Source organism: Schistocerca americana, chromosome 2, assembly GCF_021461395.2.
Source record: "Schistocerca americana isolate TAMUIC-IGC-003095 chromosome 2, iqSchAmer2.1, whole genome shotgun sequence".
Lineage (NCBI taxonomy): Eukaryota > Metazoa > Arthropoda > Insecta > Orthoptera > Acrididae > Schistocerca > Schistocerca americana.
Genome location: NC_060120.1, coordinates 607,266,540 through 607,285,800, shown reverse-complemented (window position 1 = coordinate 607,285,800; position 19,261 = coordinate 607,266,540). Strand labels below are relative to the sequence as shown.

Here is a 19,261-nt window from a genome sequence, read left to right as displayed (position 1 = left end):
ATCAACTCATACAAATACCTGGTGTGACAGTCTACAGGCAGATTCAACTGCAAAGCACAAATGGCTGCATGCAAAAACAATAGTCACCTACAGAGCTCTGACAATATTGAGGCATTGCCAAAAACATATTTACAAAATCGTGTTACATGACTGGTTGAGGTAGATGTGTGAAGCAGCTGTGCTCACCCCACTGCAATTGTCAGGGGTCATCTTACACAGACTCAACTATAGAGAAATACAGTCAGTCTACAAAGGAGATTGGAAACAAACCACCCTTGCAACACATCTTAGAATATTGCTATAGTATGTGAAACCCATAAGAAGTAGGGCTAATGGGGTATATTTAATATACACAAAGGAGGACAGCATCAATGGTCACAGGTTTGTTGGACCCATGGGAGTGTCGCATGAAGATGCTGAAGCAACTGACCTGGTAGATTCTTTAAAATACACAGAAACTACCCCATAAAAGCCTATTTAGCCCCCTTAGTATCATTCTCATTATACATGATGAAGATAAGAATAGTCCAATTAGAGTAGGCACAGATGCATTTAAACATATGTGAGTGGAACAGGAAAATACTCTGATAAATGGTACAATTGGAAAGTATCCTCTGACACACATTTAAGAATCGTTTACACAGTATAGATGTAGATTTTTCTAGGGAATTTTGTTGACTTCTTTAGGCCATATCTCAACACTATGAGGAACTCATTTTATTTATGATACCCTGAGTCTGTCGACTTCAGTAAGGTCTCTTACCATTTCACTCTGAATTGTGTTTAGTCTTGGCTTCTAATAAACTTAAACTCTTGTATTTGGGTTTTCTATTCATCTTCTTTACTCATGGTCAGGCAGATCCAAACTGAGTATAAATAGTCTCTCACATTTATGCTTAAATGGTATTTTCTTGTTCTAAATAAGAATTTACCACCACCAAACTATTTTCCTCCAGCATGGAAATAGGGGAAGAGTTCCTCATCAAAATAAGCTTTTGCCAATATACTTCTGATATTTGAGTTTATTGCTCAGGTCTATTTTTTTTATCTCACACCACAATGGGACCAACTAGACACTAATTCTTCTACATAAACATTAACTCAATTTTTGCTTTACTGAACATAATCAGTCTATTTCTGAAATAGTTCTTCGAGTCTGCTCGCTCATCATGGAAAATTAATTGTGCAGGTCAACAACATTTTGTTATAAAGAATGTGAATGGTGTACTTTGCTAATCATGGGTGTTGACTTACAAAATGAAATCAATTTTTGCCTGTCCAGCTCAGTTTTATCATAACATACCACACTATCGTTATCTTTGAAATTCTGCATATTGGTTATTCTTCTGTGGTTTAACTTAAAATGTTCTGAAGATTTCATTGTTGAAGAATCTTAGAAATATGTATAAACACACGGCTCTTATCAGACGGCTCTGCCTCCAGAAAATGTAGCTTTTAATATGCAGAAACATAATATGTCTGTTGTCACTTGCATCTCAGCCCTGAGAATTCTGACAATTGTCTGAAATGACAACACGTTCTAAGTTCATAATAGTTTGTGATGCATATTAATTCAGAACACAAAATACCTCATACCTGAGTCAATAGCACAAATCCCTTTTGTTATATAAAAGAAAGCTAACTCTGTTATTACAAAACAAGAACTTAATCCTCTTATTTTGAATGTTGAATTTGAGGTTGGTGATCACAATCAAAGTGCCCCCCCCCCCCCCCCCCCCCCACACACACACAGTTTGTCATATACTGCACTTCTGACAGTCTCATTAAAAGCGTCGTATCTCATGTCCTTTGCTGTTACAAAGATTTGGAGGGAACCAATGGACCATGCAACAGCCTTATTTTTGTGTGACAGAAAGAAAACGTAGAATCACCTCGAGAACATGGAAAACAGAGAAATATCCACAGTTAACACTTATAAGCCCTGTGCGTCATATCAGTACGTCCTGAGAATGTGACAGAGAGTAAGCTGAACTCAGTGACTAACATGCAGGAGATACGCATCCTGACCCAACATTTCAAGGCGATTGTGAATTAAATGAGCCACTGTTTTTTCCTCGATAGGGTCAGGACGATATTGTTCATCATTTAAATTTGTTGAAGCAACTGGCTGAGCTTTTAGATTCATAATTAAACATATGGAATCTTCTACTTTTTTGCAAAATGAAATTGAGTTTTTACTGTGACCACCATGACATTCTTTCTAAATATTTCTCCAATGAACGACATTGAGTCAGTTATGGAGACACTTAGTCAAAATATCACTCTTAATGAGTGAAGTTTTTCATAGATTCCAGCAAGATTAATCTGAAATCAATACTTCTCCACAACAGGAATAAATTTCTATCTGTTTCTTCAACTGCTCATGTAGTTAACCTGAAGGAAATATATGAGACTGCAAATCAAGTTTGAGTCTCATAAAAAATAACCGGGGGCAGTGGGGGGTGTAGCTTGAGCAAAGCTTTATGTGGATTCCTGTACTTGTGAGAGAAGTTTCAAAGGATCAGTGAATCAAAAATAAAGAAAGGATTATTCGTAGGACTGCAAGTTACTATCTGGAGATTTACTGAGCGATGTTGGAAGAATGGCATGTCTATCTTTCAGAAATGTCCGCAAGAAGTTTTTAGGCAAGAATATTGGAGAGAACTACTGCAATATTTCATAAAAACAATTAAGATCACACAATCTTATGAGATGACACATCATGTAAACCACATTTCTTGAAATGATCATTTTGATTTAGCCCAGATAACTTCGGTGCTGTTAGTGATGAACAGGGAGAATGGTTGCACCGTGACATTTCTCAAATGAAAATGGCTTATCAATGCAAATGGAGAACCAGAATGTTGTCCAACTACTGTGGGCCTTATGAAGTGATGTTTACAGAAAATATTTTTAGGTTTGATTCTTTAATTTTCTTAAGTCTTATGTCATTAATTTCTTTGATTCCTTTATGTACAAGCAAATATCTTTGCTGTTTGCATTTGGAAATGGTGTCACAGCATGTGTTCTGCCAGATACACAAAATATATCCACTGCCATGTGCATTTACAAGTAAATAAATAAATAAAAATAAATAAAGTCATACCATGAAAACTAGAGCTGGTACAGACATTTTGAAATTAGATCTTGATTCAGGAGCAAATAATCTTCAAGAAACAGAGTATACAGATCTTGTAACTGGGGAGAGTACTTTATAAAAACGCAGTGGAAAGTAAGTAAAAATTACTAGGTTTGAAGGTGGCTCGATAAGATCGGCAAGTATAAACTTCACTTTATTTCTATTGCTTACATTGCACAATAAATACATCATTGGCTTTAGCAGCGTTATCTCACTACATAATGCTATTGGGTAGTAAGGTTTAGAAGTATGCAAAACAAGCTGATATTTGTCTGCACATAAATACAATGACACATACTTTTAAGTGGAAAACACATTGCACTGGGCTCCTTAATCAATCATCAATATGAATGGTTTGATTTACCTTGTAACTCATTTTGATCATAAAGGTTACGTTTTATTTAGTGTTAATGTCTATTACTGGTGTTGTTAAAGGTTATCTGTCATGAGCTGACTGCATTGTAATAGAAAAGAATTACACCAGACGCGTTTTGCTTTTATTTACAAAGTATCTTCTGCGGCATTCTGTAAATTGGATACATACGTTTGTACATTTATTTTTTGACTCTTTTTAGGTTAAGAACAGCATTTCCTTTAAAGCTACTTATGGTGTTTCTTTACGTAGTCTGCACCTTCCCCTCTTGCTAGCAGTGGTTGATGTTGACAGGCTTCATTTCACATCTGCAGTTTTTGGCATTTTCCTGCACAGCACTATTTATAATTGACTTTCTGAACTGTTTTTCATTCATCATTGCTACAGTGTTTATGCTTATTCTCACTTGTTGTTGTTCACATTGTGAGTGTTGTCAAACTATGAAACAATTTGTTAGAGAGAGAGAGAGAGAGAGAGAGAGAGAGAGAGAGAGAGACTGTCTTGTATGTAGATAGAGACTTGAGAGAGGTAGCCTTTTTTTTCTTTCTTTTTCTTCCAGGGTGGGAAGAATGACAGGGATGGCCTGGACAGCGATTATGGGATAGATCTGGGAGAAAATGGTAGTAGTAAATGGAGCCTGCAGTTATATTTGTACTTTTAATGTTACATTAAATGGTCAATAAGTTTAAAGAGTGTGTGGTTTACCAAGTTGATCTAATCATTTATGAGTTGTTTCTTTTCTGTTATGGTTTTTTGGATGTCGTAGTTTTCTTATAAGGTGAGGTGGTGTTTTTTGTTGTTGATTATCCTTATTACTTCCATGTCTGTGTCTCTGGTTGTAATTTTATGTTGGCGTTGGTGTAAGTGTTCTGCAGAAGTTGAATGATTTGTCCTATACTTCCATGTTCTTTGTATCTGATGTCAAATGCCCTCCTGGTTTGACCTACATATCTTCCATCACATGTATTGCATTTCAGTTGGTATATTCCTGAGTTCTGATACAGATACGTTTTTCCTATTGTTTTTGGGAAGTATTTCTGATTTGAATTGTTGGTTTGGTGTGCTATTTTTATGCCTTGTTTTTTGAAAATATTGGATAGTCTGTGTGTGTATTTGTGGTTTTATATCATTGTGTACCATCTTTTACACAATGACATTCAACCACAAACACACACATAGAATATTTCACGTCTCCATCTACATACAAGACAGTTTCACACACACACACACACACACACACACACACACACACACACACACACACAAAATGTTTCATAGGTTGGCAACACACACAACGTGAACAAAAACAAACGAGAATAAGCATAAACACTGTAGCAATGATGAATGAAAAACAGTTAAGAAAGTCAATTATAAATAGTGCAGTGCAGGAAATAACACAAAATGTCAAAAACTGCAGATGTGAAATGAAGCCTGTTGACATCAACCACTGCTAACAAGAGGGGAAGGTGCAGACTATATAAAGAAACACCATAAGTAGCTTCATACAGAAAACGCTGTTCTTAGCCTAAAAGAATCAAAAAATAAATGTACAAATGTATGTATCCAATTAACAGAATGCCACAGAAGATGCTTTGTAAATAAAAGCAAAATGCGTCTGGTGGAGTTCTTTTTAATTATAATGCAGTCAGCTCAAGACAGAAAACCTATAAAAACAGGTTAACAGCTGCTGGGGAAGATGGCCACACAAACAAATCTATTACTGGTACCTATAAATAATTTTTATTCACATGAAATTGGATACCTGTAGGTTAAACCACACTTTCTTTCAACTGCTTCCACAACCATTTTCTTAACAATGCTTGATACTGTTGAACATGGGCCCTTGCAAACATAAAAGTTAATGTTCTCTGTTCTAAACTTGGTTTCCTTCCTGTTATACAGTCTGATACTGTGGTCTTGCATTTACCGATATAAAAACAAGAAATTAGACACAAACTATGTCGGGGGAAATAATAGAAGTTTTTAGTTTCCAACGTAACAAGAATCAGGCCAAGGAAAATGTGAACATCACATTTACAATTTCGACAAGACTTCATTGAAGATGCTTATGCATAGGGACATCATTAAGGAAATGCAAACAAGACACAGTTAGAATATTCTACTCAGCAAATGATACCAGTGTTAATTGTTGGCAACTTTAAAACTTTCCAAATACCATTCGATGGAGCAATATGGTATATAATAAGAGGCTTATTTGCTTGTCTCCAATTTTATGGATGGGTATTTCTGTATCACATTTCTTTTAAGAAATCTTTGATGGATTAATATACAGAAAGGTGCAGATCCAAACGGAATTAAAAAGGCAAAATAGGGGAAAACCACACAAGTGCAATATATATATTTACACACACACACACACACACACACACACACACACACACACACGCGCAATGCCTGCATGATATGCCTCACAAATGGGTTTCATAACTGAAGTTTAAATTCAAACGTTCAAAAGCACATTCATCTAGGCAAATGCCAGTAACCCGATTTTTAATTTAAAAAAATCTTTCTTTTCCATTCCAACTAGATGTTTAAAATGCCCAGTTTTTAATATTTCACTGGTTTCACTAGTTCCCAGCTGCCATTCCCAGTTCTTCTCATTGGTCTACTAAAATTTAACCTGCAATACTTCAGCGTTGGATCTCCGTATTATTTCATACTTCTTGCCATGGATTCTGAGCAATGTCTTCTTGTTTTCTCATTCTACTGTATCTGCAAAACATTTGACGTTAGACGGTTGAATTCTTGCAGAGGGATGGTGATAGGACCATTATAGGAACATAAAGTGTAATTAGGACATAGAAAACACTTAAATTTAGAAAAAAGCAACTCAAATGTTTGCTTTTCAGTATTTCTCAGTTGTAGTTTAACTTTCAGATTTAAATTCTGAAAAATAAAATTAAATGCAACTCACATTTTTATTAGGTATAGATGAATATTGGTTTACGCTGGTGTGATAAACATCATGGGATATCGATATGCAGTGCACTGATGGAGCTATCATTTGTACTAAAGACAATTCATGTGAAAATGTTTCCTGTGTGATTATGGATGCACAATGGTAATTAACAGACTTTGAATGCAAAATGGTAGTTGGAGCTATCCACATGGGACATTCCATTTTGGAAATCATAAGGGAATTTAATATTCCGAGATCCATAGTGTCAAGAGTGTGCTGAGAATATCACATTTAAGGCGTCACCTCTTACCATACACAAAGCAGTGGCCGAGGCCTTCACTTAATGATCAAGAATAGTGTAGTTTTTGGTAGATCTGTCAGTGCTGACAGACCAGGAACACTGCATGAAATAACCACAGAAATCAATGTCAGATGTATGACAAACTTGTGTGTTAGGAAAGTGTGACGAAATTGAGCATTAACGGGCTATGGCAGCAGACAAATAACGCGAATGCCTTTGCTAATAGCATGACATCACCTGCACCAACTATCTAGGCCTATGACCATATTGGTTGGTCCCTAGATGACAGGAAAAGTGTGGTCTGGTCATATGAGTCCTGATTTCAGTTGGTAAGAGCTGATGGTAGAGTTCGAGTGTGATGCAGACCTTCAAAGCCATGGACCCAAGTTCTCAACAAGGGACTGTGCAAGGTGATGGTGGCTCCATAACGGTGTCGGCTGCATTTATGTAGAACAGAATGGGTGCTCTGGATGTTCCACTATTTGTACACAATTTGCAGTTATTCATGGTTATCCTGTTCCCACATAACAAGGTAATTTTTATGTATGAAGTGCACCACGTCACAGGACCACACACCACGTCACAGGACCACAATCACAACTGTTCGCAATTGGTTTGAAGAAAATTTTGGACAATTTGAGCAAATAGTGGCCCCCTTCAGATCACCCGACATGAATTCCACCGAACAGTTATAGGACACAACAGTTCAGATCATGCAAAAATCCTGCACCTGTAACACTTTCACAGTTATGGATGGCTACAGAGATAGCATGGATCAATATTTTGCAGGGGCTTCCAATGACTTGTTGAGTTGATGCCACATTGGGTTGCTGCACTACACCGGACGAAAGTAGGTATGACATGATATTAGAAGGTGTATATGGGCGCAAGATTCATTGTCAGCCATCAAGTGCCAGTTGCCTTCAGACAAATATGGTTGTCTGTCATGCATACTTACCAGCATAAATGGGGACACTGTCACTAATAAAATACTTGTACATCTAAACCTTCTGGACCAGTTGATAGGAGAAAGAAAAGAGGAGACAAGCAAAAGTGAATAAATGTCTGAAATTGTGAGAAAAAAAGCATGCCAATATTCTCAACTGACAGAAAGAGTAGCAAGAAACATACTAATGTTTATCTCACTCCATCCTGGTATATTTCTCCTCATATTACAAATAATCTGGATATCTACAATATTCTTCCCTGTATTTTTTTTCTCAATAGAACCTGCAAACTCCAAAACTGTAGATATGAAAGCTCTTTTTTTTTATCAGATTTACTTCAGTTATTCCAGTATATGTTAGTATTTCAAGCTTCACTCCGAATAACAATAACCTTAATCTAAACTGGACAGTAATGCACAATGGTTGAGCTCCTGTGGGTTCAAACTGGACTGGATTTAAAAATTAAAAAAAAAATTTAAAAAAAATAAAATAAAAAACTGGGGGGGGGGGGGGGGGGCTAATAATGCACTAACCCCCCCCCCCCCATGATTAACTTTCAAAATTAACAGTTAATTTCATTTGTTATACAAAAACTTTTAAGTGAAGATCTATGTTGTTTACTTCAAATAGTTTGGTAATTATTGGTCAACCCCTAAGTACTGAAGCATATTTTCCATGGTGAATCATCATGATTTGTCACTATCAAGAGCCATCAACACCTGCTCTCTTCTTAAATGAATGCAGCAATTTTAATCAATTATTATGTGTAAGATTCTGTGTGCTTATCTTAATTAACATAGTTTTTTTCCTATACAGACAATGCACTTTTACATAGAAGAATGAGTTATGTAAATGTTAATAACCAAAATACTGTTACATATATAAAGGAAAGTTTTAACTGTTGTAAAAATTACGCATTTGATATCACTTCGCTCATGAGAATACAATCTAAAGAACACGTAACTAACTCACAAATTGAAGATTTTGTCATAACTATAACAGGCTTAATATAATAGGCATACTGACTCCATGCAGATAAGGACAGGAGACCATCTAGCATTCACCATGAATAATTTACAGAGAGCACTGATGATCTAGGTCAGGGTAGTTTTACTGTGGAAGTTCCGTTGCTTTTAAGGTTTGCAGTTTTGAGGCATAAAAATTTACTGATCTGATCTGTTGTCTTTAAGAACTTGTTTTTATTCTTAACTAAGTGACTTTCCTTTAACAGTAATGGGGAAGTATTAAAGGGCACACACAATTTTATAGCAACAGATTATGTCTTTCAAAAAGTTCTCTCTTTAAATAAATTTTGTCTCTTTTTTAAGATATTGTTAATACTATTATTATCAGTTACAGTTTGTTTCCACCACTGTTATCAAAATAATTACATAAATTTGTAATTTCATATGAGTAGCAAATTTCCTATCTGGAAAATGACTTTTTGATGTATAATATATTTTTGTTTTTATTACTGGGTAAATACAAAAACAGGTTCATCATATACAAGTACATCCAAGTAAAACAACATAAATAAGTCTTCACTCAGAAAGTTAATATTGCACAACATATGATGTGGAATGTTGCAAAATATTACAGAACAATTCTTTATGTTCAGCTGCTAGTAAAAACGTTATGCCTACATGGCAAAGCTGTTTTGATTTTTGGCATTTCCAATCAACAGAACATTGTATAACTAATTAAAACATATTTTATACACATATGTACAAAAACATACAAAAGTTTATTAGGATATGTACCATTAGTATCAATGGCGTTAAAACCTAAAGTATCACATTCAGTACAAAAAAAAAAAAAAAAAAAATTAGCAAAATTGTAACTAGCATCATATGCTCTCATAAAATCAACTGGATTACTCTCAACAAATTTCCTTTCATATAAACCCAGTGGACATTTTAAAACTTTATTCTGATGCTGTAAGCATCAAAGCTTTAACAACTGCACTGAAACCTACCTATACTGTTACAGCTTTGGTGTAGGAGCTGTTGTCACTCCAGCATATATCATAAAGTTAGCACTAAAGCTTTTCAGGAAACTGCAATCCAAGAACAGAAAATTTCTCTGAATGGTGAAAATACTGTTAAGCATATATACACATTACAACACAGTGTAAATAAGAGTCAATAGTTTTTAGAGAAAAGAGGTGGAGCAATATACTATTAATTTATTAATATAAAAATATGTTCATGGTCAAATTGTTACTAGAGGACAATTATCTGTACACAGCACATAAAAAATATACATTTATATACAAATCTCAAGTACTACTTGGGATTAACACAACCTTAATACTAGAGTAGTTCCCTGAATCCAGTTGTGCTCATGTATGACACTGTGACCAAAAGTATCACATAAAAAAACTAACAATGAAGCAACAACCAGTATGCAGTTATAATGAATGTTGCAGCGTACTTACAAACATTAGAAAACAAATATCAGTCACAAGCAAGAGGTTTAACAAAACTTTATATAATGTTATGACTCAGTACTCTGATGGAAGTAAGAGGATAGCCAGGATAAAATATCACACAGTTAGCCATAAATCCTCATTCTTTCATTTTACATTAATGGCTTTAACAAGCTGAATCTTATTGTTACATTGTACAAACTAGGCAATGTGATAACAAGAAGCAAAAATCTATCAAAGGCCATATTTGACTAAAGTTTTTTTTAGAGCTCTTAGAGAGAAATGTATATCAGTATTTTGTGGAGTATTGAAAATAGCTCAATGCTTTCCCCTTCTCCCACACTCATCATAAATACACAAACTTCCAAACACACTTTCTATCTTACAAATATTTGTATTTCAACAGCAGTAGAAGCTGTACAGTTTTCCATATTATATAACTGATGTAAATACTGAAAGAATACACACAAACAACTGACACAAATAAGTGAAGAGACTTCCACATAAATACATAATTACAAACAACAGTAACATATTGCTTAAAAAGAGTCTGTAAAGCTTGCATTAAAAACACAGATTCCAAATGATCAAGATATGATTAAGCTTTCATGCAAGTATACTGAATGCCTAATTTTGGCATAATGATCTATATCTAAGACAAATGAAAGAGTTTATTTATTTTCAAGTAAAGAGTAAAACAACCACATGAGATGTTATCTTAGTAAAAAATTCTGCTTCATAATTATGAACATCACTCTCTTGTTTGCAATATATAATCTCCGTTTCCTTTTTTGGTCACATCACACACCTGTTCAATGAAGAGTAATTTGTCACTGGCAATTCTCTTGTGCAAAACTATATACACAGACAACTCACAACTGTGAATGTTGATTGATTGCGCTGCAGTCTGTTAAAAAAGGTTATCCTTGATTATGCACAAAATACATAAATTATTCTGTAATAACTATATAACCAAAGCCATGTCTTTCTTATTAGGCAGAGCCACTTTTTTTCCTTGCCACAAACTGTTATGAATGGTGAAAGCATCAATTGTGACTGTAAGGTGTTTTGTGTGGACTTGGGAAAAACATTTGCCACCGGAATTATACCTGAAATCACAAGAGTGAAATAATTAGAGCTGTGGTATTTCTGAAGTGATATCAGGAAGTAATACAATGTGATATAGCAGTGTTATCTGCAATTCAAGACACACTTCAAGGCTGGAATGTTTTTGGTTTTCAAACACATTTATGCTTTTTGCAACTTATGATAAACTATCAAAGCCTACCAAATGTACAGTTTAAACAGAAGAAGAAGAAGAAGAAGGGGGGGGGGGGGGGGGAGGGATCTGCTTAAACTGTGCCAAGTGATTTTAATTTAATTATTAACCTGCACTTGTGCTTAACACTGTTTCACTTAATATTAGATTACATCTGAATTTTACTGATTTCAGACCTGTGATGTGTTGTTGCTCATGGATATGGGACAAGTCCAAATTAACATTATTATAAAACTCACATATGTAGAATTAAATAAATCAGCTAAAAACTAATGGTATATAAAAATTTAACTTTGTTACTTTAGACTCATAATAAAATAACCACAATCTCTGTAGAATGAATTAATCAGTTATAAGCTTATGGCACATAAGTAGCCACTCCCATATGCTTTACACTGCTGTGTCTTTTTTTTTGTAGCCATTGGGTAATTGTACTTTTGGCCTAGGTAATAAATTTGATATTTTTTGTTTGAGTGAACACTGGGATACCGAGGGTGAACTTACAATTGTGAAACTTGATACCTACAATATGGCAAATAGTTACTGTAGAAAATTGCATAGAAGAGGTAGCAATCTATACTAACCACTCACTCAGTTGCTCTATTACTAGGTTGGATCTAGAGTACTTGTGGGACGAACAGAATTTTGAAGCTATTGGTATAGTCATCGATAGTTTTAAGTTAGTAATAATATTCTTGTACAGATCACCTAAGGGCATTTCCAGAAAAACTGGACCTGCTGTTACATGTATTTAGAGAGCCAAAATGGTTATATTATGACGTTGTAATAGGTGGAGATCTGAATTCAGATTTTGAGGTAAATACACGCAAACATAGTGTCACTGAGATGAAAAATCTTTAAAGAGAGAGCAATTTACACTTTATCAATAATAGACCCACAAGAGATGAGGCATGTCTTGACAACATTTTTGTCAATTTTGAAACTAGAGAAGAATCGTGTAATTTGACAGTATTTCCATTTTGCAACTTAAATCAGTAAATCAGCAACTTAATCAATAATCAGCAACTTTAATCAGTAACTTAAATCAGTAAAATTAAGATGTAATCTAATATTAAGTGAAACAGTGTTAAGCACAAGTGCAGGTTAATAATTATTTTAAAATCACTTGCCACAGTTTAAGCAGATTTCCCCCCCCCCCCCCCTTCTTCTTCTGTTTAAACTGTACATTTGGGTAGCTTTGATAGTTTATCATAAGTTGCAAGGACAATGATTCTGTATCCTTAAATTGTACAACAAAATTCTCTGCTGACAAGAGTAATATTGCAAGGCCTGTCCCAAAAACTGTAACCACCAGATCTGTCACAAATGATAAAATTGTCAGGTTTCATAAGTCCTTTGCAGACAGAGACTGATTTGCCCAGTGTTATGGTGACACACATTATAGCTTATGTAATGATTTGTCAGCAAAGCCAACACTTGAAAGGTTCTTTAAATCAGTTTTGACAGAATTTAATGACACCATTCCCATAAAGAAACGCAAAATAATTGACAAAGGCTTCAAAAGCAAAGACCCAAATAAAAAATAAAAAAAATCCATGGTATAGTGAAGAACTAACAAATCTGAAAAACCAAGTTATGTTGTTGCACAATGTATATAAAAGTATGAAGGTTGACCACGCCACATCAGTCTATCTTAGATATAGGAATGAGTGTAAAAAAGCCTTTGTTGAACGCAAAAAGCACACAATTTCAGCAGTATTGAGAATTCCACCAACAAGTGCAAAGTCGTATGGAAACTAATAAATAGTATTGCTAAAAATGAAAGAAACAAGAAAATTAATGTATGTCCCCAAAAATTCAATGATTATTTTATTACATCACTTGAGGAAGTAGGAAATTCTATTACCAAACCTGATATTAGTTCATCAGAGATTCTTTCAAAAAATGTATGTAAACCACCAGCTAATAAACGCATGTCTGCTTTCTCCAAGGTCTCTCCTAGTCTCGTCCTAAGAATAGTAAAACAGCTAAAACCATCAGACAGTGTAGATATGTATGACACATCTTCTAACACACTAAAGAAAGTAATAGGTTGTATTGTGTATCCCTGAATATATTGTATAAACAAGTGCATAGCTGAGGTATATTTTCCTGATGAGCTAAAAGTGTCAGGTAGATCCAACACACAAAAAAGGAGATACTGACTCACCTTCAAGTTACAGGCCAATTTCTATAGTCCTGGCTTTTTCTAAAGTGCTGGAATGTGTAATTTTCCAACAATTACATGTTTACTTTGAAAATCTAGGAATGATCAGTGAATCATTTTATGGTTTTAGGAAAAACTTGTCAACAGTTAATACTATAGACTCTGCAGTCCAATACATATTTGAAGTGTTTGAGGATAAAGGCTTTTCTCAGCCACTTTTTGTGATCTAAGTGAAGCTTTTGACTGTGTAGAGCACACAGCACTTCTGGGAAAAAAATTGAATTCTATGGCATTGAAGGTAACAGCCTTAAAATATTTAAATCAGAGAACTGTAGGCAAACTGTCTGTGTTGGCAAGAAAATGTCAAGAATAGAACAAGTTAACATAGGTGTCCCCCAAGGATCCATATTGGACCTTTTTCTGTTCCTAATAATGATCAATGATCTGTCATCATTTATAAAGTCTAGCGCTGTTCTACATGCAGATGATACAACTTTTCTTCAATGGACCAAGCTTCCAACTGGTTTAAAGCAAATAGCTTCTTACTAAATGGGGGGGGGGGGGGGGCAGGGGGGGGGGGGGGGGAACCACAGCACACGGTTCTTAGTCTGAGAGACAAGCTTCCATCAGATGATCCTAGTTATGTTGAATTTTTGGGGGTATATTTACACGATACATTATCTTAGGATCATCATGTACAATACATTAGTGGTAAGCTGTCATGATAAATTTATCTGTGAAGGTGACTTGTAGATTGTTTACCCGAAAAGAATGTTAGACCATCCTATTTTTCATTCTCCCAAAGCATACCAACATACATTATTTTATGGAGGAACTCTAGTTGTTTGCTTGACATCTTAATACTGCAGACAAAAACTATTCGGATAATTACTGATTCTTCTTATAAGGCACACTTTGTAACCATTGTTTTGTGAACAAAAGATCATGATGTAATAAACTTCTACAATTACTATGTTTTAATTTACACAAACAGACGTTACCACAACCAAAACAGAGAGAAAATGAACACTGTTGCAGTACAAGAGGGAATAGAAGCATTTCTAACTGATACCACAGACTGTCAAAATCACTGAACAGTTATGAACTCATCGGGCACAAATTATTTAATAAAGTTCCACAATCTGTACAAGAATTACTAGTACAAGCATTCAAACAAATACTGCATGACTGGCTAGTTACCAACCCATTCAATGACATAAATGAATATTTCAACTGTAACGTAATATTGTAACACCAACAACAGTCTTGCTGTTTCTTCTAAATTATCAATTGTGTTGTATAATGTGTGTGTCAATTTCTATTGCTGTAATGGCCGAATGACAATGTATTATTATTATGATTATTATTATTATCTTTCCTTTCTCAGACCTTAGGTCTGGTTCGGAATGAAAGTGACGCGGACCTTGATCAAGCGTCCCTTCCTTTTAACTGTACGGTATATGTTACATTGCGTTTAGGAACTTTCGGGTAATTGAACATGTATCAATAATTACGGATTTCTGAAGTTGTATATATAAGTTTGGATGTAGCTGTATTGCATTGATGTACTGGTGGATATTGCGTGGTATGACTCCTGTAGTTGAAAGTATAATTGGTATAATGTCAACTTTATCCTGATGCCACATGTCCTTGACTTCCTCAGCCAGTTGGATGTATTTTTCAATTTTTTCTCCTGTTTTCTTCTGTATATTTGCTGTATTGGGTATGGATATTTCAATTAGTTGTGTTAATTTCTTCTTTTTATTGGTGAGTATGATGTCAGGTTTGTTATGTGGCGTTGTTTTATCTGTTATAATGGTTCTGTTCCAGTATAATTTGTATTCATCATTCTCCAGTACATTTTGTGGTGTATACTTGTATGTAGGAACGCGTTGTTTTAAAAGTTTATGTTGTAAGGCAAGCTGTTGATGTATTATTTTTGCGACGTTGTCATGTCTTCTGGGGTATTCTGTATTTGCTAGTATTGTACATCTGCTTGTGATGTGATCTACTGTTTCTATTTATTGTTTGCAAAGTCTGCATTTATCTGTTGTGGTATTGGGATCTTTAATAATATGCTTGCTGTAATATCTGGTGTTTATTGTTTGATCCTGTATTGCAATCATGAATCCTTCTGTCTCACTGTATATATTGCCTCTTCTTAGCCATGTGTTGGATGCGTCTTGATCGATGTGTGCTGTGTTAGATGATACGGGTGCTTGCCATGTAGTGTTTTCTTTTTCCAATTTACTTTCTTTGTATCTGTTGATGTTATGTGATCTAAAGGGTTGTAGAGGTGGTTATGAAATTGTAGTGGTGTAGCCGATGTATTTATGTGGGTGATTGCTTTGTGTATTTTGCTAGTTTCTGCTCGTTCTAGAAAGAATTTTCTTAAATTGTCTACCTGTCCATAATGTAGGTTTTTTATGTCGATAAATCCCCTTCCTCCTTCCTTTCTGCTTAATGTGAATCTTTCTGTTGCTGAATGTATGTGATGTATTCTATATTTGTGGCATTGTGATCGTGTAAGTGTATTGAGTGCTTCTAGGTCTGTGTTACTCCATTTCACTACTCCAAATGAGTAGGTCAATATTGGTATAGCATAGGTATTTATAGCTTTTGTCTTGTTTCTTGCTGTCAATTCTGTTTTCAGTATTTTTGTTAGTCTTTGTCTATATTTTTCTTTTAGCTCTTCCTTAATATTTCTATCATCTATTCCTATTTTTTGTCTGTATCCTAGATATTTATAGGCATCTGTTTTTTCCATCGCTTCTATGCAGTTGCTGTGGTTATCCAACATGTAATCTGCTTGTTTAGTGTGTTTTCCCTTGACTATGCTATTTTTCTTACATTTGTCTGTTCCAAAAGCCATATTTATATCATTGCTAAATACTTCTGTTATCTTTAGTAATTGGTTGAGTTGTTGATTTGTTGCTGCCAGTAGTTTTAGATCATCCATGTATAGCAAATGTGTGATTTTGTGTGGGTATGTTCCAGTAATATTGTAACCATAATTTGTATTATTTAGCATGTTGGATAGTGGGTTCAGAGCAAGGCAGAACCAGAAAGGACTTAATGAGTCTCCTTGGTATATTCCATGGTTAATCTGTATTTGCCGTGATGTGATATTATTTGAATTTGTTTGGATATTAAGTGTGGTTTTCCAATTTTTCATTACTATGTTTAGGAACTGTATCAATTTAGGATCTACTTTATATATTTCCAATATTTGTAGTAACCATGAGTGGGGTACACTATCAAAAGCTTTTTGGTAATCGATGTATGCGTAGTGTAGCGACCTTTGTTTAGTTTTAGCTTGATATGTCACCTCTGCATCTATTATCAGTTGCTCTTTACATCCTCGTGCTCCTTTGCAACAGCCTTTTTGTTCTTCATTTATAATTTTGTTCTGTGTTGTATGTGTCACTAGTTTCTGTTTAATGACTGAAGTTAATATTTTGTATATTGTTGGTAGGCATGTTATGGGGCGATATTTAGCTGGGTTCGCTGTGTCTGCTTGATCTTTAGGTTTCAGATAAGTTATTCCATGTGTAAGTGTATCAGGGAATGTGTATGGGTCTGCAATGTAACTGTTAAATAATTTAGTTAGATGTGAATGTGTTGAGGTGAACTTCTTTAACCAGAAATTTGCTATTTTATCATTTCCAGTGGCTTTCCAATTGTGAGTAGAATTAATTGCTTGGGTGACTTCATTATTATTATTATTATTATTATTATTATTATTATTATTACTATTATCATCATTATAGATAGATCATTCAAATGACAGCTCTGGTAAAAATGCTTGTCTATTTTTTCATAAAAATATGTATATTCTCATGAAAAAAGCACACTATTTTTGAATATCAAGAAAGGAGACAAGCTCACTTGTCTCATTGTCTTAATTATTCTTCTCTACATAACACATCTCTCTGTGTGAGATGCCCCAAAATTGAGTATACATGCTTGTTGAGCATACACGTGCAAAGGATGTACATTTTAATCAAACAATGGAAACTCTAGGATGAAATGCAAAATATTATGAAAAGGGAAGTTGCCAGTCGCCATATAGCGGAGATGTTGCAGATAGGCACAAGAAAAAGACTCAGACAGATGAAAGTTTGTTTGTCACAGTCTTTTTGTCGTGCCTATCTGCGACTCATCTCCCCAATATGGTTGCACATTTTAGTGCCTCAATGTCAAAGAATTTAATCAGGACATTAAATGTACAGCACAAATTCCTCGTCTATTTACTAACTCTCTATTTATATCATTTCATAGTATGTCATCTGTCCATAGTGTGAGGAATTTAGGGGTGACCTCTTGGGTTATGAGTACATCTTCATATCCAGCATCATCTGTTCTTGATAAAATGACATGTAATGGGTGAAAATTTATACCGATAGTTTTGCGTTTATTCAGAAACAGTTTGTTTGTGCTTAACCAATTTACCAGAGTAGAGTTTTCATCAAAAATCGTGTTATGGAGTTCATGTGCACTGTGATTTGAAAACAGTATAAAGGTGTCATTGGCAAACATTACTGACAGATCTTTTTACAAACTTTGGGACAGATCATCGATAAATATAATACACAGAAGGGAACCAAGAATGGAACCTTGCGAAGAATGTAATGTCTTAAGACTTGCTCTTTTAACTGTATACTTCCAACATTTTTTGGGGTGATTATAACTTTTTTGAACTCTGTCCAAGATATACGAGCTAAACATCATTGCATTGCACTTAATTTCACACTGTAGCAGTTTATTCATAAGTAATTCCTGGTTTATGAGACCTAAGACCTCTGCGGCATCAAGGAAGACTCCTATTCTATGCATTCTGTCATTGGGTGCACTATAAACTTCATTTGGAAATGAATACAGGGCCCCATTTATTGATTTCCCTTTTCGAAAGTCAAAGTGATAAGGACTCAACAAACAGTTTATTTCCAGGAACTTAATAACAAAGTCATACACTACCTTCTCGAGAACATTGGTATGCTTGATAGGATCGAGACGGGTCCGTAGTTATTAACATCACCCCTGTCATCCTTTTTAAAGAGAGGAACCACTTTTGCTGCTGTGAAAATTGTACGGAACTGGCCTGACAGCAAGGAGTAGTTCATTGCGTCTGAAAACGGATAAGACATGATGCCATATTTGTTTTAGAAGATAAACAGGTATGCCATCAAAGCCACTTGAGTACGAGTTTGATTTCTGTTTTATAATTCTTCAGATTTCACCTTGTGTGAATGACTCAAGAAATAATGTTTTGGGGAATAACTCTAGGTCTGAAAAGATAGCAGGCCTACGACAGCACTCTAGAGATTGTATCAATACAGTATTAAGGGTTTTTGTGTGTTAGAATACATGAAGCATTCATTGGTAATGAGTGTTCAGTATGCACTTGTATGCAAATACAGAAAAGCTGCATCTTGTCACCAGAGCATTTTGCATTGATTTCACCAGTTTCTTGATACGGTTGTCTGCATAAAGTGAAAAATCACTGGGCAACCAACTATTTCAAATCAAACTGCAGAGTGAATGAGACAGAACTTTGTGCAGTCCACAAAAATCAACCATTCTCGCAAGTCATGAACTGGGTATTCCACAAATGTTTAGCAGTGGTGTTTGCATTTCAAACTCCTGTTGTTTGCAACTGTTAGGAAATCTCACTCAAGATAATTATGACCAACTTGATTGGAGTTAT

The 19,261-nt window shown here is 34.9% G+C and overlaps 1 protein-coding gene across 7 annotated transcripts in view; it reads right to left on the bottom strand.

The window, feature by feature from the left end:
- Positions 1–9,132: 9,132 nt before the first annotated feature.
- Positions 9,133–19,261, bottom strand: part of LOC124596570 (patronin) — a 397,221-nt gene continuing 387,092 nt past the window's right edge. For all 7 annotated transcript variants that reach the window (XM_047135757.1, XM_047135758.1, XM_047135759.1 and 4 more), the window contains one exon: positions 9,133–11,217. In XM_047135757.1, the coding sequence (XP_046991713.1) occupies positions 11,073–11,217 (145 nt within the window). In that variant the 3' untranslated portion in view covers positions 9,133–11,072. The remainder of the gene's footprint in view (positions 11,218–19,261) is intronic.